This window comes from Alligator sinensis, unplaced genomic scaffold (assembly GCF_000455745.1).
Source record: "Alligator sinensis unplaced genomic scaffold, ASM45574v1 scaffold453_1, whole genome shotgun sequence".
NCBI classification, from domain to species: Eukaryota; Metazoa; Chordata; order Crocodylia; family Alligatoridae; genus Alligator; species Alligator sinensis.
Window position 1 is genome coordinate 647,318 of NW_005842485.1, and position 22,705 is coordinate 670,022.

At 49.0% G+C, this 22,705-nt stretch overlaps 2 protein-coding genes across 4 annotated transcripts in view; both read left to right on the top strand.

Annotated features, from left to right (window-relative positions):
- Positions 1-148: 148 nt before the first annotated feature.
- Positions 149-18,515, top strand: RETSAT (retinol saturase). 2 transcript variants are annotated; one of them, XM_006031160.3, is made up of 11 exons: positions 156-632; positions 3,551-3,733; positions 7,046-7,287; positions 9,552-9,753; positions 13,338-13,535; positions 14,169-14,288; positions 14,623-14,761; positions 14,961-15,070; positions 16,119-16,285; positions 17,371-17,530; positions 18,208-18,515. In XM_006031160.3, exons 1-11 carry the CDS (start codon positions 476-478, stop codon positions 18,351-18,353), a joined length of 1,824 nt encoding a protein of 607 aa, XP_006031222.1. In that variant the 5' UTR covers positions 156-475; the 3' UTR covers positions 18,354-18,515. The 2 variants fall into 2 exon arrangements, with proteins under 2 accessions (XP_014378928.1, XP_006031222.1); XM_014523442.2 differs by lacking the exons at positions 17,371-17,530; positions 18,208-18,515 and adding an exon at positions 16,403-16,615 and having other exon boundaries at positions 149-632.
- A 144-nt stretch (positions 18,516-18,659) lies between these two features.
- Positions 18,660-22,705, top strand: part of LOC102369935 (caspase-3-like) — a 13,632-nt gene continuing 9,586 nt past the window's right edge. For both annotated transcript variants that reach the window (XR_001358615.2, XM_006031161.3), the window contains exon 1: positions 18,660-21,314. Coding sequence is in view for 1 of the 2 variants with exons in the window: in XM_006031161.3 (XP_006031223.1) it covers positions 21,116-21,314 (199 nt within the window). In the remaining variant the exon portion in view is untranslated. The remainder of the gene's footprint in view (positions 21,315-22,705) is intronic.

Here is a 22,705-nt window from a genome sequence, read left to right on the forward strand (position 1 = left end):
TAAGCCTTTTCAATAGGCCTCTAGCAACACCTAAGGGAGGTTCTGAGCTGTTTTGCAATGTATTTGGTTCAGTTTTATGTCTCCTTGTGCATCTTTTACATTGAAACAGATAAAGGCACTCAACGAGTGGAAAGGGGAATGTCCATGAGTGGAGTTATACAACACAATACACAGGAATAAGCCCTCCTTGGCTGGATTGTGTAACTCGCATGCAGTCTTCCAAAACTGCTTCACTTCTGCAAATCGCTGCTATGCTCAGACTTGTATCGCTATGCCAAGCAAGCAACCAGCCCGAAAAGCTTTCTTCAAGAGAGGGAGACTCAGCAAGTGTAGAAATCTCTGGAGGTCACCCTGACTGTGCCTTTAAGAGGCAGAGTCTGAACCAGCCAGCTGAGTCAGCTGCAGGGAGGAAGGGCTGTTTAATTCAGCCCATAGTTGTTGCTGGGTCACTGGGAAGAGGGACAGAACTGGAAACATGTGGCTGTATGTGATCCTGCTCCTTGTCTTGCTTCTCCTGGCATTCTGGAGTTTCTTCAGCAGCAAATCCCCAAACCCCTTCTCTGTGGATGTCAGGAGACCACCAGCTCCTCTGGTGACCGACAAGGACATTCGGAAGAAGGTGCTCAAGCAAGGTACCCGCTAAGCTCTCCTGCTGGGGGCATCTGTTCTGGTTGCTGCCTAGGGGTGTACGGAGCAAAAACATTTTGTGGGCGGAGCAGCGATTTCTGGGCTCTGCTATCTATATTCCCCATATCCCCTCTGCCGGGTCTCTTCCTCTCTCCTGCTCCAAGACTCTGTCCCCTCCCCACTGCTGGGCACATTGAATGCACATGCCCCCATCCACATGCATTTGCTAGAGGCCCACCAATGCCCGGATACACTCCCACAAACCAAACAGCCTTCTCATGCCCCCCAGGCTGTGCCCCCTCTCTTCTTTGCACAGAACAGGTCCAATTCACTCCTCAACTGGATCGTTTGCATGCAGCCGACCCCACAGGAGCGCTGCAGTTCCTTCAACCACCCATTGACTTCCCTGCCTCCACAACAGTCAGCTGTGATTGGATACACTGATATCCCGGATTTTAAGTGAAGATTTCCATAACAGGTCTTCTGTGCCCAAGGGAGTCTCTGCCTCTTCTTAGATAATAACACTTTCTGACAGTTGTACCCCTTGGGCTGAGAAGAGCAGGCATTTACTAATGTGCCAAACTCTGCAGGTGTGTTGTTAGCCTTCCCCAGAGGAAACGTACCACATGAGTGCCAAGGCCAGCGTGGACAGAATCTTGCAGGGACCTGGATTGCATCCTTCTCCCCACATCCAAGAGACAGACCCTCTCCCCAAAACAGGCCCATCTTATGTTACAATGGTTAATTAGGCCTGCCAGGCATCAAGCATCTCGTGTGATGCTTTTAAGTGTGGTACTCTTATGCCTACATCCCAGGGATACATTGAGAGAGTCACAGACTATCCAGAAGGCAAGAGGAGGCTGTGCTGAACCACAGGACAAGAGACCATGAGATCTCATCCTAGCTGCTGTCAAGATCTCTTTGCATTTTATAGGTATTGTTAATGGACCTCAGACCACAGACCAGCCCTCATTGCCCCATTTTACAGAGGGGTTACATGAGATGGCAGTCGGTGGAGCTACAAGTAGAACCCAGTCTGTACGGTAATAGACCCAAACCATCTCCACTTACCTGCGCTCACTGCCTTTCAGAAGGAACATGCCAGATGATGTTCTTGAATGCGTCACCACCCAGCACCAGACCATACCATTTTCATATCCAAGAATTCAGCCAACAAATGTTCCCCTACTGCCAAAAAACACAATAGTGTAACCCCCTGAAGGCACCTACTAAGTCTCCATCAGAAGATAGTCCGTGTGGATGAAAGGGGTAAAGCCTATGGAGCCAGTCAAATATCTTACAACAGTATTTGGGCACTAGAGTATGAAGGAAGCATCATGAAAAGATGGATCTATAGCTGGGAAAGTCTGAGCAAGGGGAGGCACATGGATCTACTGTCATAGGCGCTGACTTTTATTTTTGCCGGCGGAAGGGGGGGCCTAAGATGATGCCCCCTCTCTCCCCTCCACCAGTAGCAGAGCCTATGGCAGGGTGGGCAGATGCAGAATCCCCGCCGTGGGCTCGGGGCTTCCCGCCCTGCTGCCGTCTCTCCCGGAGCCCTGTGCTGGATGCACCACCATGGCGAGGTGCCCCTGCTTGTCTGACAGCAGCAGGAGGGCACAATCTCACACCCCCTGACGCCACTGCTGCCAGGCAGGCAGGGGGTGCCATGCAGTGGTGGTACAGCTGGCATAGGGCTCCTGGGGGCACCTGCAGCAGCAGGGTGGGGAGCCCCGAGTCTGCAGCAGGCAGCCCACATCTACCCCCAGCCCTCACACAAATCTGGGGGGCACATGTCCCCCCCCATGCCCCATTCCCTGGGAGTGTGCAGTGGCAGAGAGCTGCCCCCCCACAGACGAGCCTCCTGTGGCTCTGTCCCACTCCCTGCCCCAGCCCCGTGCACCCCCTGGCTGGACAGCCCCTGCTCCGTTCCCTCCCTCATTGTGGAAGCCTCAATCCCCCCTCCCCACCCCCAATTTACCTGCAGGCAGCTGGGGGAGCTCGTTCCACTCCACAGCCTCTTGCAAACTGGAACTCTGCCGGCCTGCAAGAGGAAACCCTCTGTTTCCTGCAGTGAACAGAAAACCCAGATCCCTGCATGATACTGTGAATCTGGGACAAATGCTGTCCCAGAGTCATACAACCCAGGACTGCAACTTGATGTTCCAATTTTGGGACTGTCCCATCCAATTAGGGACAGGTCATCACCCTACCCTCTTCCCAAGTGGGGCCAGGGCCCTCGGGCTCCCACGTACTTGGCGTCTACTTCTCCTGTTGCATGGGATGTTGGCAGCCTCACTGAAAGCTCCATTTAGATTGGGAGCTCTTTGAGGCAAGGGCAGTAGCACCCAACATAACAAGGACTTGATTCTACTGAGGGCCTCGGAGGCTATAGAAATTATTAACAACACTAAAATGCCCAGTAGGGACTAAGTCTTCCACTGGATGGACTGGATAGTCTGTGAAACAGACTGCTGCAGCAGAAGTGTGGCCCCAAAGCCCTGGGGGTAAAAAGCTGTTGCTTGTACTAGGCAGCGCAATTTGTGATGGTCTTTCCTGGAAGGGTGAAGGTGGGAGCTCACTGAGCTGGATGAATCTAGACATTATGCAAGACAGCAGGGACCCTGGAGCTAGCTGTCAGGTTAGGCCCATCCCTGCCCAGCTGCATGCAAGTCTGTCTGAAACATAAGCAACAGTATGGAAGGATACATTGGGACACTGTTTGTATTGGGTGGAACTTCAGGAGATGCCAGGCCCTTCTGTACAACAGTCTACTAGCAAGGTTACATGATGGTGCTGTCTTTGAGGAGAAGCTGGGTCCCAGGAATGGACAGGGAACTGTTGGGAGGGGATAGCAAGATTGTCCCTGGTCCAGATGTAAAGGTAGTTCTGTGCTGATGACAACTTTCTCCTCCTCTTGCAGCCTTCTCTGCAGACAAGGTGCCTCAAAACCTCGACGCTATTGTGGTCGGAAGTGGCTTTGGGGGCTTGGCTGCTGCCGTGGTCCTCTCTAAAGCTGGGAAGCGAGTGCTGGTACTGGAGCAGCACAGCAGGGTGGGTGGCTGCTGCCACACCTTTAGCAAGAAGGGCTTCGAGTTTGACACAGGTAAGGCTGCCCCACTGTTTGGGAGAGAGGTAGGATGGAGTGACTGCAGCTGGAAGAGGTGTTGCCTCTTCCCTGATGAACAGATATGTTGGGGCTTAAGACATTTATCTCTAAGTAATCTCAAACACAAAGTACATGATGGAGCCATCTGTCACAGAGATTAGTGGTAACTACAATTGCTTAGAGCAGTCTTGAGGCTGCTGGCACAGGATCCACCCCAGGATTGAGGCACTTCCAATAGCTGTAATGCACCCTGTGTCTTCAGTGACACCTATGGCTGTTGTGAATCTGGGACCTGAGACTGAAAACAAGCTAGAAGATACTACTTGCCTGTGTGCAAGGTTGTAGAGAAACTTGTTCTCAAATAAGAGGCTTTGCAACAAGTGGTCAGGTAGTTGGCCTGTATCGTGCCACATGCACGGGATCTGAAGCCTGGCATCCTAAGTGTCCCCTCATGCCTCTATCATTATCTTGCACCCGTGTAACAAGGGGTTAAAAACAGCAAAAAAGGAGTACAGTCAGAATGGGGAAGGGGGTTGAGGAAGGGGGGTTATACACATTACAATGTAGTAGTTAATTATGTGATCACTTCCTAGTTCTTAAACAACACCCTATGAGATAAGATTTACAGTCCCTTTGGCTGTCTGTTTGTGATTCGTGCACTATCCTTCCCAACAAAGGCTGGGGGGGGGTGGCTTGCAGCAAGAGAAACAGAACAACTTAAAAGGGCAACTAGAACAAATGAAATAATATAACAGAATAAAACACAAAATACAGCAGGAAAACAAAACAATGTAAAAGCTACACAAGATTTGCTACCTTATTTACTGCACTTAACTGATTCCCAGGTGCTAGCTTTACTCTGCATAGCTAAGTGACAACACACTTCTAGTGCACTAATACTGTTTCCCAAAGGCTCCCACTGATTAAAAAACCTAAAGGGCAAGCGAGATTCAGGGGCATCTGAACCCCAAGACCTCCTGGCTTGGGGCTTGCACGTAGGATGCCTACCATAGATTTGGGATTATCTGAAGCCCCAGGCTGAAGAGTCTGGGAAGTAAGATACTTGCCCATAGTAACACCACATGGACCTGAATGGCTGAGCTGTGCTCAGTGGATGGAATTCAGAACTGATTTGACTAATTTGGCCTGGACACAAATTAAAATAAATAAATACATAAAATAAACCCGGAATCAGCCCCACCAGAACCCCTAACTACAAATATCCAGAATACGTTCACACGTACTGAAGAAGGTAATGTCACGGTATTCCTCCCTCAAGAATAGAAGAACTAGACTGAATTTCATCTGCATGAAATACAGATGTTTGAATAATCCCTCTGATGATGTGGGGAACAGATATGCTATCTTATAAGTGGAGATGAGAAAAGCTTGGCCTGGCTTGTGTAGTAAAATGAAGTCTGAAAGAGGCCAGGACTGCTCATTAGTACAAATACAATTGGGGGTAGAAGAGCTTCAGGCAGTTTCATAGTTGATACGGTCGGAAGGGACCTAATCAGATCATCAAGTCTGACCCCCTGCCATGGCAGGAAAGAATGAGGAGGTCAAACAACCCCGGCTAGGTGATTATCTAGCCTCTTTTTAAAGACCCCCAGGGTAGGAGTGAGCACCACTTCCCTTGGAAGTTGGTTCCAGCTCCTGGCCGCCCTGACTGTGAAGTAGGGCCTCCTGATATCTAGCCTGAACCTACTCTCAGTCAACTTATGGCCATTATTCCTTGTTACTCCTGGTAGTGCTCAGGGGAACAGGGACTCTCCCATTGTTAGCACAAGAACAAACGTGTGGTCGTGAAAAAGTGCAGGATGGAAATTTAAAAGAAAGTTCCAAGTTATCAGAGATGAAAGGTTCTGGAACAGCTTCTCACTGGGCAAGGAACTTAACAATGTAAAATGGGGTTTGATCCATTTCTGCATGGGAATATATGGCACTGCCTGCAATAACAGGGGGCTGAGCTCACTAAGTAAGGAAGTTCCTCTCAGTTCCAGGGTCCTGCATCTCGAAATCTTGATTCTAAATATCATCAAGGTTTAATTGTGTAAGAAATGCATCCAGATCCCTAACACCACTAGTTAGGGTGAACACTGCAGGCACAGCAATGGAATGAAATGGAGAGATAAATTTAAATCTCTGAGCCTGCTGGCATATTTAACCTTTCCTCCACTAACCTCAATGGAACACAGTGAATGGCTAATGTCCTTGTCCACTGGCAGAACAATTTGGCACATGTAGGTGAAATCTGACTGCTGGCAAAAACAGCCTGAATACAGAAAAAATTGTGGACTGGGACTAGGAATTTTTTGCCTGCCCTTTTCCCCTAATTGGCAAGAGTTTACACTTCAGATACTGACTCATTGATACAGACACTTGGAGAGTAAACAGGAATCTGAGAAATTACTGTCAGAAACAGAACCCAGACATTTGTCTGCATCCCCTAGTTTCAATAGTGTTATAAATCTTGCATTTATTTCAAAAGCAAATAGTAGAAATAGAGGGAGTTCAGAGTTATAGTTAAAGATAAAAAAACAATTTGATACAACTGATATTTTTAGAGACCCATTAGTTTTTGCACAGCATGGGCAACTTTGCATAGTGAAAGCAAATAACTTTCCAAGTGAATGGGCTGATTAACTCCCTGGTTATACCCAAAACCATGTCATTCCTGTTAAGGTTTTACTTGACAGAGTAAGGTGGAGGAAGGTGGGAAATACAAGCGTTAGTGATAAGAATGTATGAAAGGGTCATGAACAAACTTTAAAAATGGATTCTCCTTTAAAGGAGAAAAACTTGGGAAACCATGAGGTTTCCCTGGCAGCCCCCCCGCTACACACACACACCACTACCCCACATACCCACCCCCTGCCCCACACAGTGGGGGGCTAGGGCCTGGGGTTGGGGGGCAGCAGGTTAGGAGTGATGGGCACCGGCAGGGCCAGGGGGCTGTTTTCTACTTAACCTACTTACTGGGTCAGGACGGGCCATTGTTAATAAATGGGTTCTGGTACAAAAAAGTTGAGAACCACAGATCTAGTCCATCCCTCTGCTTAGCCCCATGTTACCAGGATCGCTGTAGGAATGTGTGAATGGTCATGGAAGACTGATGACTTTGCCCTTCCCTTCATATTTCCATGCTTCTGAGGGTCTGTTTGGGTGTGTGGTATCCTGATAGTTCCTTCTGTTTTATTCAATAAAAAGCCCCTGTGGCCTTTTTCCATCTCACAACTCCAGGTCTCATGCTGCTTTTGTCTCCAGGGCACAGCTTTCTTGAAGTAACCACATGCAGTTGCCTTCCAGGTATCCATTACATTGGGAGGATGCAAACAAACTCCCCAGCACGCATCCTGCTAGACCAGCTCACCGAGGGCCAGCTGCAGTGGGCCAAGATGCCAGATGTCTTCGATGCTGTCATCCTGGGGGAGCCTGGCAATGGTAAAACCTATCGCCTGCACAGTGGGACCAAGGAGTACTATGAAGAGCTGAAGAAGCAGTTTCCTGGTGAAGATGCCGCTATTGAGAAATTTGCAAAGCTGATCAAGGTAAGCCTGGCTCTGCCCCCAGTTGGCTTAGCAGTCGACCCCTTGCTGAATTTCAGCATGTCCATCAGTGTTAGTGATCGCTCACTCTGCATGCACAGATCTACACATGCACGCACACACAGTCCAGGCATCTAGCTGTGCATGCTGGTATGCTGCAGTTCAGCCAGCATGTAACAGTATTCCTGAAGCCAGGTGCAGCCTGGTCAGTGGAAGGGCAGTTGAGCACAATGACCTTCCACTGCATGTAACGTGTTCATGTAGGCTCTGCAGGGAAGGAGCATTGGGATCCCAGAGAGGTGAAATTCACTCTTTGTCCCCAGCCAGGATTGTCCCCCGTAGTTGCAGATGCAGCCTGTTCAGGAATAGCAAGGGTAGCCCCTCTGGAAGCTGGCACTGAGGCCACTGAATCTGTAGTAATTCAAATCCACAGCTCACTCCCAAACTGGCTCTCTATACCAAGCCTGCATGGGCCAGACTGGTACCCGCTGCTTTGTGTCAGCTTATACACCATTCCCCTTCATTGAGATGACACTCACCCAGTACAAATACTACTCTATTCATTTTTACCCCAAGGAACAGTGTCAGTCACAGAGCTGACCAGAGGCCTGAAACTAGAATAGAGCAGGCCTTGGTAATGTTTATCATGGGCACAAAGGATTCAGCTGTGAACAGAACCCTTCTTTTGCTGCCATAGCTTCAACCAGTTGCTTCTTGCTCACGGTCTAACGCACTCATTTGGTTTTACCATGGCAACTACCCCATGAAATCTTCAGAAAGCTTCTGGACCAAGAGTGCTCATTCAGAGACTGTTCAGTTGTAGCTTCTGGCTTCCAGGTCCAGCCAGTAGCAGTGCTTGGGCTAATCACAAGATACTCATGTCTCCAGCCACCCTGATCTTGCTTGTTTGACATGAACATCTTGGCTTGCTATGAAAAGCAGATGAGGAGGACACCATCACAGCTGCTTTGCTTTCAGAAGTATCACTTCCAGATTCTGTAATTTAAAATAAAGCCTGGTAGACTCAAATACAACATCTGCAAATGGCCTGAACCATACGGCACTGGCTTCCTGAGAAAACCTCCACCAGTTCTAAGATAGATCCACCTGGCATCCAAGCAATGACATATGCAAAATGCTGCTGTAGCAACAGGGGGATGCAAAGAAAACCTACACATTACACAAAACTATTGTATTGCCTTTTCCCCAGGTCTGAGGAGCCAGTGAAATCATTCCCAGGCAGTTCTACAAAGACTGGGAAATTGCCTAACCTCCCCACCACTTCTGTGACCACAAGTACTCCCTTTAAAAATCAATCAAGGGGAGATGCAGTCCAAGGATTTCCTTGTATTTTGCCCTCCCTGTGCCAACAGGCAAGGCAGAGAGCCATGAACTTTGGCCCAATGCTCTCTGAGACTCAAAGCTGGCTCAGTTTAGATAAGATCCACCACTGATTCTTTTATTGGAGGATGACCCACCCCTGCGCCAGCAGTTTGCATTCTCTGCTCTTAATTTGTGGGCTTCAAAGCCAAATACATGAATCATTGACCTTCCTACTCAGCCCAAGCCAGAGAAGCCAATATGCTCTGGCTCAGCGACACCCTAGTTTTAGAGAGACCGGATCCCAGTTAACAGGCATCAGAGGTTCTTGGTAGTCTGTGACACCCAGATTTCACACGCCCATAAGTAGTCTAATCCATGGGAAGAAATGGTAAGGGGCTGGTGTGGCATATGGGAGGGCTCAGAGTGTGGAAAAAGCACTACTGGCACCAGGGGCAGAGCCCGAGTGACTAGATCCTTGCTCTGAGGTCCTCTGGCGAGTACTGGGGTCTTCAGTATGTCTCCTCATGTCCCTCCCTGTAAAATAATTGTGAGCCCCAGAGCCCAGCAGCCAGTGTCCTTCTGGCTCCATAGCCAAGGAAAGAATTGGGATCTAGGCCTGTGATCAGGTTTTTTTAAAAAAATGCATGGGCCTGAACAAAACATCCCTCATGAGCTCTCCAGGCCTCGCAATCTCCCACTGCACTGAGATTCAACAGCTTGTCTTTAAACTAGGGAAAAGGCCTGACAAACCGGCTGAAGTGATCCCAGCATGACCTCCTCTAACTCGCAAGGAGGCTCTGGAGTTGCCAAGTCTTGCATGCTGGGTCTGAGTGCTGCAGCAGGCCTCACCTTTGTGGTGGTAAAGCCTGGCTGCACCTCTGCTGCTACCTTGTCTTCAAACCCAACTGTTGCTTCACGGCCACTTCTTTTTTCCCCTTTTCTAGACCGTTGCCCATAGAAATGCCTTCGTTCCTATCCTGAAACTCCTCCCTCTGCCCGTGGCCAAGTTACTGAGCAAAACAGGCCTGCTGGGCTGGTTCTCTCCTTTCATCAAGATGGCACCCCGAAGCCTGAGTGAAGTGGTCAATGAACTCACCACCAACGAGGAGCTCCGAGCTGTGTTCTGCTATATCTTCCCCACATATGGTATGTGACTCTCTTTTGGTTAATAGACCAGGTGTCTGGTGTAAACCCTCACCCTAGAGTAGGAAATACCATGTATGATGCAATGTGGCAGAGACTGCTGTGTGGTGCTTCGCATACAGAAGTGAAACTTGGGATCTGTTCACTCTTTGCCAAGAAAGCTCCCTGATCCCCTTTCCAAAGGGCAGCTGGTGCCTCGGCCAATTCCTGTTCTGACCTTTATTTTTCGGACTCTTGAATTTTCCCTGCAGTTTCCTTTGAGCACATTTTCTTTGCCTCTGAGTTGTGAAGATGTGTTTTGCTCTGAGCTGCTGTATTACCTTGTAGAAGTGGTTGCATCAAAGTAGATGAAAACAACTCGTTTCTAGGAGGACCCATGTATGTAGGTTGCCTAATGCTTTCCAGACTAAAGGACTGTTTAAATTTGCTGATGATACCAACCTGTTTAAATTTGCTGATGATACCAAAATTTGGGGTGAGGTGGGCACGCTAGTAGGGAGGGAAAGACTGCAGAAAGACCTGGATAGGTTGCAGGGGTGGGCTGACAAAAACAGGATGTGTTTCAATACGGACAAGTGCAGGGTGCTGCACTTGGGCAGTAGTAACCAGCAGCACGCTGGGAGAAAGGGATCTTCAAATCATTACTGACTCCAAGATGAACATGGGCCGACAATGCGAGGTCATGGTCAGCAGGGCCAACCGGACCCTATCGTGCATCCATGGGTGCATCTCAAGCCAAGGAGGTGATCCTCCCCCTCTACGCGACACTGGTCAGACCGCAGCTGGAGTACTGTGTCCAGTTCTGGGCACCCCACTTCAAGAGGGATGTGGACAACATTGAGAGGGTCCAGAGGAGGGCCACCCGCATGATCCGGGGACAGCAGGGCAGACCCTACAATGAAAGGCTACGGGACCTGAACCTGTTCAGCCTTCACAAGAGAAGGCTGAGGGGGGACCTGGTGACCGTCTATAAACTCAGTAGGGGGGACCAGAAGGGTTTGGGGGAGACCTTGTTTCCCCTAGTGCCCCCCAGGATAACAAAGAATAACGGCCACAAGTTGTTGGAGAGTAGGTTTAGATTAGACATCCGTAAGAACTACTTCTCAATCAGGGCAGCTAGGACCTGGAACCAACTTCCAAGGGAAGTGGTGCTGGCTCCTGCCCTGGGGGTCTTTAAGAAGCGGCTTGATGCCTACCTGGCTGGGGTCATTTGAGCCCAGTTTTCCTCCTGCCCAGGCAGGGGGTCGGACTTGAAGATCTACAAGGTCCCTTCCGACCTGACTTCTAAGATTCTATGACTCTCATGACTTATGTTTGAGGATGTCCAGTACCTTCAAGTCTGGGCAGCAGGGCTCTGAAATGGAGGTTGCCCATATTACTGTGATATATCCCCTATTTGGGAATATGCCTTATGACACCATCTTTAAATGTTTGATCACATATAAGACCCTTCTACCCTGAATGGACAACACAAACCTGGCATTTCCTAGAGGTTTGGACTCTACATGGTACATGACATGAATAGAAGTTCACATTTCTAGCATGCCTATCAGATTTACAAAAGAGGCTGGGAATTTTGGACAAAAGGTGCAATATAAACATATTAGGGTTCATTACTAATGAATTCACCACCAAAGGCCATTAAATAAATGAGATCAGGACAAGACTGAGTGAAAATCAGAGTCAGTGGAGAATAAAGGCCACAGGAAAAAGACTCTCTTAAAAGACAAGGAAGAGCTCATGTAGTTTGCTTTCCCTCTGCTAGAGCAGAGGCTCTGGCTGCCATGCCAAAGGTACTGATGGGGCTGGCTGCAGATGTTTGCTGGGTTGGGGGGAGCAGAAATTTGCCAGCCAGTGTATTCCACATAGCAGCACCTCTGAGGATCAGAGGTGGTCACAGACAGCTGTGCAAATGGCCAAGTGCAAAATCAGCACTCTCTATGCAGGGGTCTGCATGACTCATCCTTGCAGCCAGCTGCTGTGTGCAATTAGATTGTGGCTCCCAGGTGAGCTGCTTGTGAACATCAAACTCTCATTGCTTTGTATGCAAAGCAGCCCTCAGACACTGGTATTCTCTAGTTAGAGACTGAAGGCCAGAAGGGAGCATTCTGTAATCAAGACTGACCTCTTCCTCTATCGGATGAGCAAAAGCATTTCATCCAGTTCCTCCAAGAACTAATGTTTGCCTAAAGCCAGTCTTCCAAACATGCCTCTAATCCTGAGCTCAAGTCAAGTCACCTGCATTACCCAAGGGGCAACCCCTAGTCTGTACAACCCATATCTGGTCTTCCAGGCCATTAGGTGGATGGTTGCTTTGCCCCTAGCACAGCCATCAGCTTGCGGATGGTGCCATCCCCTGCTGCTTTCATTCTCTCTAAATGGTTCTGCTCCAACCGATTCAAACATCTTCTCTCTGATGATGGCTTTATCTTGTGCCCAGATCTCTAACTCCGTAGAAATCCACAGGGCTCCATTCTAGACCCTACGTTCCTTTCTATCTCCCTCTGTGTCAGCTCTGAGTGTTATCCTGATGATGAGGTACACATTCTTCACCCTCCCCTCTCCCTTCTCTGCTTGCAGCTTGGTTACTACCATCCTTCACTGGACATTAATAGGAGTGTTGCCAGCAGATCGAGATAAGTGATTATTCCTCTCTATCTAGCACTGGTGAGGCCACAACTGCGGTACTGTATCCAGCTTTGAGCCCCCCCTACAGAAAGCATGTAAACAAATTGGAGAGAGTATAGTGGAGGGCAACAAAAATGGTTCAGGGGCTGGGGCACATGGCTTATGAGGAGAGACTGAGGGAACTGGGCTTATTTAGTCTGCAGAAGAAAAGACTAAGGAGGGATGTAATAGCAACTTTCAGCCACCTGAAGGGTGGGTCCAAAGAGGATGGAGCTGGACTGTTCTGTGGTGGAAGATGACAGAACAAGGAGCAATGTTCTCAAGTCGCAGCAAGAGAAATGTAGGTTAGATATTAGGAAAAGCTCTCACTAGGAGGGTGGTGAAACACTGGAACAGGCTGCCTAGAGAGACTGTGGACTCTCCATCCTTGCAGGTTTTTAAGACTCGGCTAGCTGAAGCCTTGGTTGGAACGATATGGTTGGGGCTGGTTCTGCTTTGAGCAGGGGTTTGGATTAAATGGCCTCCTGAGGTCCCTTCCAACCCTCATTTTCTATGATTTTGTGATCCCAGATGCAGAGGTACTCCTATTGGAGAAAGGCTCATCTTCCCTATGAGTTCCAAGTTCTTCTTGAATATGCATCTTCCATTCATTTTCCTTACCCACCAACCCCTTCCCTTCCTAATTAGTGTTTGAGATGGAGCCAGGGGAGATGTAAAGTTACTGTTAGCTACAAATTAGCACTTGTTCACAGCCAAGGATAGCACTCAGCTGGAGCGAAGAGGTAGGCAGGGCTCTGCCCCACCAGAGCTTCTTAGAGTGTATTCTCAACTGCATGAAGTCTCACTGTGATAGTCTCCAATAACAGGGAAACTGTAAATCGTATTACCTGAGAGAGGAGTGCAGTTCTGTGCAATTCCTCTTTGGAAACAGCCCCTTTTCTTTGCTGTTGATCTTCCAGGAACACTTCCATCCAACACCAGCTTCAGCCTGCATGCCATCCTGGTGGACCACTTTCTCAAAGGAGGGTGGTATCCTAGTGGAGGTGCCAGCGAAATTGCCTTCCACACCATCCCCATCATCAAGCGGGCTGGTGGGGCCGTGCTTACCAAAGCGATGGTGCAGAACATTCTGCTGGACTCGGAAGGCAAAGCCTATGGTGAGCAAGACTGGGTCAGGGTTGAGTCAACATGCACTGGGTGCTTGCAGGGGCTTGGCCAAGGTAACAAAAAGGACCAGCGATTTCTGAGCTGGTCCCAGTGAATGTGCTGACCAGTTAGATAGTATGGGAAGCCTGTCCATCTTGGGCTTATGCTTACTGCCAGTAGCAGCCTATCTGAACTGCTTCTAAGCTGCCAGCCCCTCCCATGGATAAGTACATCTCCCAGCTGTCACATCCTACCTCACTCTCCCATGACAGCCCCAGCCCAAGCCCTTTCCATCACCTGAGACCTCTGGAATAAGCATTGCCTATTCTCTCTCTCCTCTCAAACATTGATTCTTTGCATCTCCTTCATGGGCAAGGCACCCCAGTTGAGCCCATCCTGCCTGTCTATAAAACCCTTCCATTCATTTGTAGCCACAGTGATGGGCACAATGGCAGGACCACTGAATAACAAGACTACCACTTCCTAAACTATTGCCACAGCTAGGAGAACTACAGACATGTCTAACTACAGACCCATCCTACTTGTGCTTTCCCCACATTCCCAATCATCCCTGCACAGCAGACAGGCTTTAGGCTTGTAATTGAGTTGCTGATGGGTTTTCTTCCTCTCCCCTTGCCTTCCAGGTGTGAGCGTAATGAAAGGCCAACAGCTCGTGAATGTCTTTGCCCCCATTGTGATTTCTGATGCTGGAATATTTAACACGTATGAGCGGCTCCTGCCAGAGGCAGCACGAGCTTTACCTGGTAAAGCACAGTAGCATCTCTTGCATCCCCACTGCACACAGAGTTGGGCAGTTCCCAAGAGCAGCATTGTGTCAGCAGCAGAATCAGTATGCTAAAGGGGATCCTAGTTAATCTTGGTGGAAGCTTTCTCCCATGCTGCTGGGGCAAGTCTGGGAAGTATCTGGACAAACCAATTTTTAAAGCTATGGAGGAAAGAAAGAATAAAGCTCTGTATTGGGCTACATATGGAAATCTGGCCTTAACCCTAGCTAGGGAGGAGCATGTACTTCTCCAGAGTACAACATATGGTTTCTCTCTGGGCTGTTCACTGTCTTTTTATGCTTCTCCCATGCAGGTATTCAAGCTTCTCTTTGCATGGTGGAACACGGCTTAGGAGGGCTCACTGTTTTCATAGGTATTGTAGGCTCCAAGGAAGAACTGGGACTGGAAGCCACAAACTACTATATCTACCCAGAGAACAACTTGGAAAAACTGTAAGGAGCAGCTAGGCTTGTCTAGTAATATCTCTCTACCCCATTCACCATCCGTTTTTGTTTTACAGTTGAGGAGTGGTCTGGTACCTCTGAACACTCTAAATTCTTTTGCAACATGCAACACATTCAGCAGAAGCATTCTCTAAAATACCTTCCCCTTAAAACAGTCCCCCATCAAGTTGTTCACCTTCCTTTGCAGAATGAAACACTACCTTGCTGCATCCAGAGATGAGGCCGCAAAGAACATCCCTCTGATGTATGTTACCTCTCCATCAGCCAAGGACCCAACCTGGGAGGAGAGATTCCCAGGTAAGGATGGTATTTGTGTCTGTATCATGGCCATAATGATTCCACTATGCATGGAAGACTATAGTCCTTGATTTTTGGTTTTTGGACTATAGTCCACCTCTTTAGGCATTTCCTAGTTTTGCAAAGATGTAATAAGTTCCTTTTCATTGACTGTGGGCAGGGAGAATGGATTCAGGATTTCTCTTTCAATAAGAAGCAGTCTTAGAACTTGTGGAGAGCCATGGTGGGGGCACACATGAGCAAAGAAGGGAAAATTATTCCATTGTACCCAATAGAGAAATATTTGCAATCAGTCATTGCCAGGGATAGGCCCCCTGTATCTTGTTCTGTTACAGTAAATCAAATGCTCCCAAATAGTCTGTGTAATCAGTGAAATCAGGTTGTGAAGGAAAACTAGATTTGGCTCAGTCTTGCCTCGGGACAAGGGCTTGTGCTGGGCAAGAGGCTCTTTTCTGCTTGAAGACACAAAGTTCAGAGGAAGGTAATCAAGTCCCTGGAGGAAGAAGGCAGGGAAGAATGATTCTGAGCATCCCTAAAAACAAGACTTATGGGATGGGCCAGTAAGAACAGAGGCAACAATGCAGTAGTAAGGTATTGCAGGGGTGTAGGTTGTAGCCGTGTTGGTCTAAGGACATAGGCACACAAGGTTCCTTGGGTGAATTTGATATCTTTTCTTAGACCAACCCGGCTAGTTGGAGAATAGTTATTAAGCAAGCTTTCAAGTTCAAAAACTCTTCGTCAGGCTAAGGAAGTTTCAGCAGTTGGTGTGTGCTCTTCCTGGATGGAATGAAAAGTAAAGAAGCCAGGGGCTGGGCTGGGGAGGCAACTGACTCCAACTATTTGGGTTGGTCTAATAAAAGGTAGTAAGGTATTGAAACCTATGGAGAGCCAGAGAGATAGGTGGAATAGTCATCTGGGGTAGAGGGAGAGCTGCCTTATAGGTGTGAGTGGAGCCATACCACAAAGGAGCAGAAGCAGCCCTACATGGTGGCCATGGAAGCTTTCAGCAGTAGCATTGTTGTGACCACGTAGTGACCTGTTTTTACAGGCAAGTCAACCCTGATTGTTGTGTCGTGTGCGCAATATAAGTGGTTTGAGGAGTGGAAAGATGAGCGGGCCTCTAAGAGGGGAGTGGAGTATGAGGGCCTCAAAGACACTTTTGTGAACTCCATTATGGAGACCATCTTCAAGCTCTACCCAGCCATCAAGGACAAGGTAAGGAAGCCACTGTTTGTAATGCACATTCACATAGTCTTCAAGTGCTGAAAACCTAGTTGTAGGATGAGATGCAGAGGGCAAAAAAGGACCTCAAACTAGTCCTTCTCTTTACAGTGAGGAGGATCACATGTCTAGACTATATCTGGCAGATGTTTGTCCAACATACTTCTGGATAAAGACTGCAAGGCTACTAAATGTGGGAAAGGACAATACTGGACTCCAGGATTTGACCCAAGATGCTTGCATGACTTCACTACTCACCATTTCTTATGCAGGACAGTGAGGAGGGGACTCCTCTGGACCCCACTGCAAGGAAGCTCATTCAAGGCACGGACCTCTTCAGGGATGAGACTAGAAAGCAATCAGAGAGAAAGATCCCCACTTCTGTGGGAGCACCCTCGGGGCCCTAGCTGAATAGGACTGCATTGCTGAGGAAACAGTGTAAAACTCTGTTTCCTGCTGGCACTGCCATCTCTTTGCAACCTGTGCTGGTTTCACATACTCCTTTTTTCCTTGCATTATTTTTTTTTTCATCCTTGAAAGTACAGTGCATTATTTTTAAGGCCCAAAGGTGCCATCTGCTGGGGAAAACTGCCTGGGTTTGAAAGCCTGCTCTAAATTGTTACTGCCCATTTCACCACGGAAGGGAAATGAAGCAGTGGACCCCAGCCAATTCTTATGGCCTTTTGAGATGGGGTCAGGCATTGTCCTAGCTCCACAGCTACTTAAATGCCTCTTCCAAAGCCATCCTGACAAAGCTGCAGGTGCTCGCATGCTGGAAGGAAGCCCTGAAAGGTGCCAGGGCCATCTCAGGCATTCAGAAAATGAGGTCACCAGGGGAAAAGTGAGGAGGAGGGAAGTCAAAGCATTAAATGGAAACTGCACTGTTAAGTCAGCCAGCTGACTTGCAGCAGTAGTGTGCCCTGTCCAGTGAAGAAAATGAGCTCTCCTGAGCAAGAGCAGCTCTTCAGTTCTTTACAGGCATCCAAAATTTTCCATCTCCCAGGAGTGGCTTTTTTCTCCACAAGTCCTGCCCTGTCCTCATGTCTGCTGTGGCTCACCTGTGCCTTTGTCTTCAACAGATTGAGTACGTATCAGCTGGGACCCCGCTCACAAACCAGCACTATCTACTCGCTCCTAAAGGCGAGATGTACGGAGCCGATCATGGCCTTTTGCGCCTGCAGGCTGAGGTCATAGCCACCATGCGCTCTCAGACCCCGATCCCAAATCTTTACCTGACAGGTAGGAGGCTTGGTGAGCAGGCCTTTGGCTCTCACTCATCATCCCAAGCCCTACTGCTGCTGGGTTGTACTCTGGTTCCTTGCTTTCCCCTAGCATAGTAGTTCTTCCCCATGTCTTCACCATTTCTTCTGCAGGACAATGAGGAGGTGACTCCTCTGGACCCTCTCCAAGGAAGCTCATTAGAGGTGAGACTAAAGCAATCAGAGAGGAAGATCCCAACTTCTGTGGGAATCCCATGGGGAATTCCTAAGGTTCTGTCTTGCAACCCTGCAAATGCTTTGCCCAATGGAGTTTGGGGTCCAGTGTGCCAGCAGTGCTAGAGCAGCAGAGAATAGACACAATGTAAAGAGAGAGGAATTGAGCAGAAGCTTCCCTGCCACCAGTTTGAAATGTGCTTGCTAGCTCCTTCTGCATCCTAGACAGACAACTGCAGAGCCAAGTAGTGCAGCCTCCTGCATACACAGCCCCTCCCATGCTACTAATCGCCTACACCAGCCTCAGGCAAGATACACCAACTTGGGGCTGCTCATCATCCCTCCAAGTGCAATTCAGGTGCAAATGAGTCAGGTGTCCAAGATCCTCTCTGCCAGCTTACCAGGCTTTCACACAACCCCGCTTGGGCAGCTCAGAATCAGAGGCTGGGAAGGAAGCTATGATGATGTCTCCTTGTTTTCCAGGGCAGGATGTCTTTTTCTGTGGCTTCGTAGGAGCCTTGTACGGAGCCATCCTCTGTGCCAGCTCTGTCCTGCAGCGCAACCTGTTCTTGGATCTGATGCAGCTGACCAAAGCTGTGCAAGCAAAAGACTCCAAGAAGAATGATTGAGCTACTTGGGCCCAGTCATCCAGAGCCCTTCTGCCCCACGCTCCTGTCCTCACCCAGGTCCAGCAGCCTGGCAGCTGGCCATTTCCCATGGTTAGCAGCAGGGCCCTTTATGTCTTTCAATATGGATCAAAAAAGCAAATAAAAGGCAGAGAAGGAAAGTGATGGTGCATGCTACCTGCAGCCGCTCCCTCCTTATCTACCAACAGCTTGTGACCCTTGGTCCTTCATGTCCCCCCCAGCTCTGCCGTCACTAGCTGGAAGCAATAGGAGCAAGATCCAAAGCCAGCAACCTTCATTATCTTCTCGCTAGGCAGCTGCTCCATGAATCCAGCCATTGGGGCAGATGCATCACCTGATGTAGCTCATGATTGTCACCCACACCAGTGGAGTCCTCTCAGACTGGTTCTGAGCAGCCATTTTACTTATGAGCACAATCTCTTTCCTTTCCCCACTGCAGCCCCTCTTGCTTTCCCTCTGCTGGGAAGTTAAAACCAAGGTCCTTGTCATATCCAGGAATATCACTGAACTTTCTGTATCAGGATTTGATCACTTGTTAAGAAAGCCCCTATCCCCACTCAAGCCTACCTGTACCCCCTTCCATCAGAACAAACCTGAGCCTCTCAATTGGTTGGATTCTAACCCCATGCATGAAAGGGGAAGGGAGAGGGGTGGGATTTTGCCTACATGCAGAGCCAACCAGGTCAGTTAAACTGGTGCCAAACCAGTTCTGGTTGCATTTTTCCCTAGAGTTTAGCAGAAGTAGATTTATTACTCAGTGGGGCAAAGCTTCTGCTGCATAATTCAGGGCCACAGAAGCACACAAAGCCTTACACCACATCACAGTCCTGCCATCCCTACAAGAGATCAACTGATCTGTACCTGAATTAAGAGTAGTTATACAGAGCACTATCAGTTTACATCAGTGGAACAATTCTAGGTACAGGCCAAGCCTTGTTAGGCCCTTTTTAGGGTCACAGCTGCACCAGCCTCCCTCAGATGCCAGTTCTTGCAATTTTACAAGTTTCATCTGGTGTTTCTAAAAGCCCCCAGCACCAGGAGGCAGCAGGTAAAAGCTTCTGCTTGCACCAAATAGAAAGGTTTCTAGTCCTCTCCATGGCAAATTATAAGCAGGAAGATCTGAGCCCTTGCAAAAAGCAGAGCAAACAGACCTAGAATTTTTTTTTAAACTTCATAATTTAAGATAACTCTGTGGTGTCGGGCGGGTTCTGAACAGCTGAGGCTGGCAAGGAAGTAGAGCATGCCTCAGAGATGAAAACTGGCAGAAGTACATGTACACGTGTGCACGTACACACACACACACACACTTTTTTCTGCCCTTTGGGCAAAAATATCAGCAGATGCCTATGGAAAAACTGCTAAAGGATCAGTAGGTTTATTGAACCCCCAGGGTTACAGAGAGCAGTTAAGGAAGATAAGGATAATGGACCAGCTTGGTGATTACTTCAGGGAAACTGAGGGAAGTGTGACCTCTGGACTTTGCCATGACACAAAGGTGCAGTCAGGCTGTGGGAAGCTGGGAGAACCCACACATTAAAAAGCAGTCAGGTCAGGTTCATTTGTAAAGCAGGGAGCAAACAGTATCTAATCACGCTAAAATCAGCTACTCCAGCAAAAAAACGGGGGCGGGGGGAGGAAAGGTGGGAATTCTGCTTCCTTCTGCCAACGTGTCTCTAAACAGCCTCTAATCTTAGAATTGCTTGCTATTTCCCCTGCTAAAGGTGGCAAGAGACAGGAGTAGCCCCCTACTTTATGTGTGCTTCACTTTGCAGCTGACGCCCTGGATATATGGATATAGGAACAGCCCTTCTATGGAGGGTGCCTGATACTTGCCATTATAAACTGTGCTTAGGAAGTTTTCCCTTTGAGAAGCTGCATTAGGTTGCTGCTTTGCCTCTGCTCACAGGGTGGCTGGCAGGTGTCTGAGAGGCTAGGGGATGGAAAAGAAAGAAAACTCTTCATTGGAGGCTTAGCCCCCTGTCACCAGGCCCCAGAGCCACAGGTGCTGTGCAGAGATGAAGATATCTCTTCATGAAGATATCTGTAGGGATATCTGTTTCATTGCCAGGGGCTTCTGCCTCTCTTTAGACACCCACTGTGGTCATTAGGATACCTTCTGTTTTCAGCTTGGCTTTGGTGTGCCATAAGCAAATCACCCTGGGGCCAAAACCGTGCCTTTTGTCCACTCTGCAAACAGAGATTAGTATCACACAGGCCATTAGCAGGGATGGGACCTATACACCCAGAGCAAAGATCTGTACCACTCGAACTGATGCATTAACCCAGCAGGAGAAGCCCTATATTGGGGTAGTGCCTAGTAGGGTCACCGCTGCAGTGTGTCAAACACCTCGCTGACCAGCAGGGGACACATCATGCCTCTGCCAACTTGTTCCAAGCCAGTTGCTGGCTAACAGCTGTTTTATGGCAACATTTAACTCACAGGTCAGCGATGCAATCCCCATAACTCAAGGCACAGAGGACCCCAGGCTTAAGCTTACAAGGAACAGGTCCTCCTCTGTCTTTATCACAGCCACTCATTGAGAACAGACGCAGCCAGGCAGGGAGAGACACGTTTGCACTGAGTCACCTAGCGGAGCAGGATATGCCACCCAAGAAATACTCCACCCTCCCGCTGTCCCTGATCAACAGCACAGAAGACACAAGTGGAAACAGCCAGCTGCACCTGCTGTAGTACTGCACCTGAGGAGCTGGCCCCAGCTGAGTGCGATCTGCCAGTTTGCAGCATGTCCATGCGTAAGAGCAGGGCAGTCGTGATTGTGAACTATGAGTTCTCCAGCAGTGGCTCTGAGGAGCCCCTCGCTCCCAGAAGAGGGGCTCAGAGGGAGGCAGACAAGCTGTCCCAAGTATTATCCAGCCTCAGCTACACTGTGCATCTGTACAAAAACCAGACCGCCAAGAAGATAGAAGAGATTTACCAACAAGGTACGTAGCCTGGCTTTGCATCTGACAGTGTCCCCAAAGCCAGAGCCGCAGGGGCTTGGAGAGTCTGGGGCTTGGAGAGTCTGAGTTCTTGTACATGGGAACAAGAACTGCTTGATGTTCTGCTATTTTCTCTGGACCTGCCAGAGCCCCCACAGCACAAGCCACTTGCAGCCCCCAGGCCTTGGGGAGTGTATATATGAACCCCACCTCTTCTGGTCCTACCACCAGGAGACACACAGCTCTGAAGCATGGAGGGGGGCAGTCAGGGGTGACCAGAGCTCTGGAAAACAGCAAGGGAAAGATTCCTGGATTCAGAAACTCTCTGCTGGCCTCCCCCCCTCAGCATCCACAATCTGCTGCTGTGTGGGATGGGAGACTGAGCTACATGGAATATGGGCTGACCCAGTAAATGGTAGTCCTTATGTCATGTAATTACCCCAGGGCAATCAAGCAGGGCCTGTGAGGCTTTAAGTGCGTCCTTCAAGGGGCACCATGAACAGTCCAGGAAAAGGGATGAGGCACTGTTAAGAACCAGCAGCTGCTTGCAACTTCCTCAGTTCTGTCATTCTGTAGAGTATCCTCAAGAGCAGTTAGGGATCCCCAGACTACAGTGCCCTCCAGCCACTTCCTGTCTGTGCCCCAACACAAAACAGGCTGCAGGCAAGGAAGGTGCAGGAGCTAGCTGCAACAGTGGTGATCCCCCCGCACACCAGGCAGGTACTTCTGCAAAGGGAGGAGAAAGGACCAAGGCATTGATTGCAGCCCCTGTTTTGCTCGGGGGTACTGGTTTTGGGCTCATAGGCTGAAGGTGTACCAGCCACCTTGCATTCCACCAGCTACAGCGTCTCACCCAGGCAATCCTACATCGTCATCAACAATAAGGCTGAGCCAGAGCAGCTCTCAGACAGACTCTCAGCCTTGATTTAGAGACTCTGCCATGCCCCTGGATAAATCGCTGCTATGCCTCATTACCCTGTTAATCTTGGCGTGACTGCCAGTACATCCATCTCTGTTGCCAGCCCCTGGAACTCACCCGGCTGCTGCCTGATTAGAGACCGCTCTGCCATCAGATTCTTTGTGGCAGCACTGATAATGACTTAGGGCTTCTCTGTTCAGTATCGATTTGGCCTTGTTTCTACAAAACCAGAGCCCCTTGTGATCCCGAATGCATTTGTCTGCATGACATCTCTTTAAGCAGAGCACTGCTAATGGGCCCTTAGCAGGGAACTGAAACTCAGAGATCAAGTTCTGTGCCTGAGATTTCATAGTTTCATAGTAGCTAGGGTCAGGAGGGACCTGAACAGATCGTCTAGCCTGACCCGCTGCCACAGGCAGGAATGAATGCTGGGGTCACAAGACCCCAGTCAGGTGGGCGTCCAACCTCCTCTTGA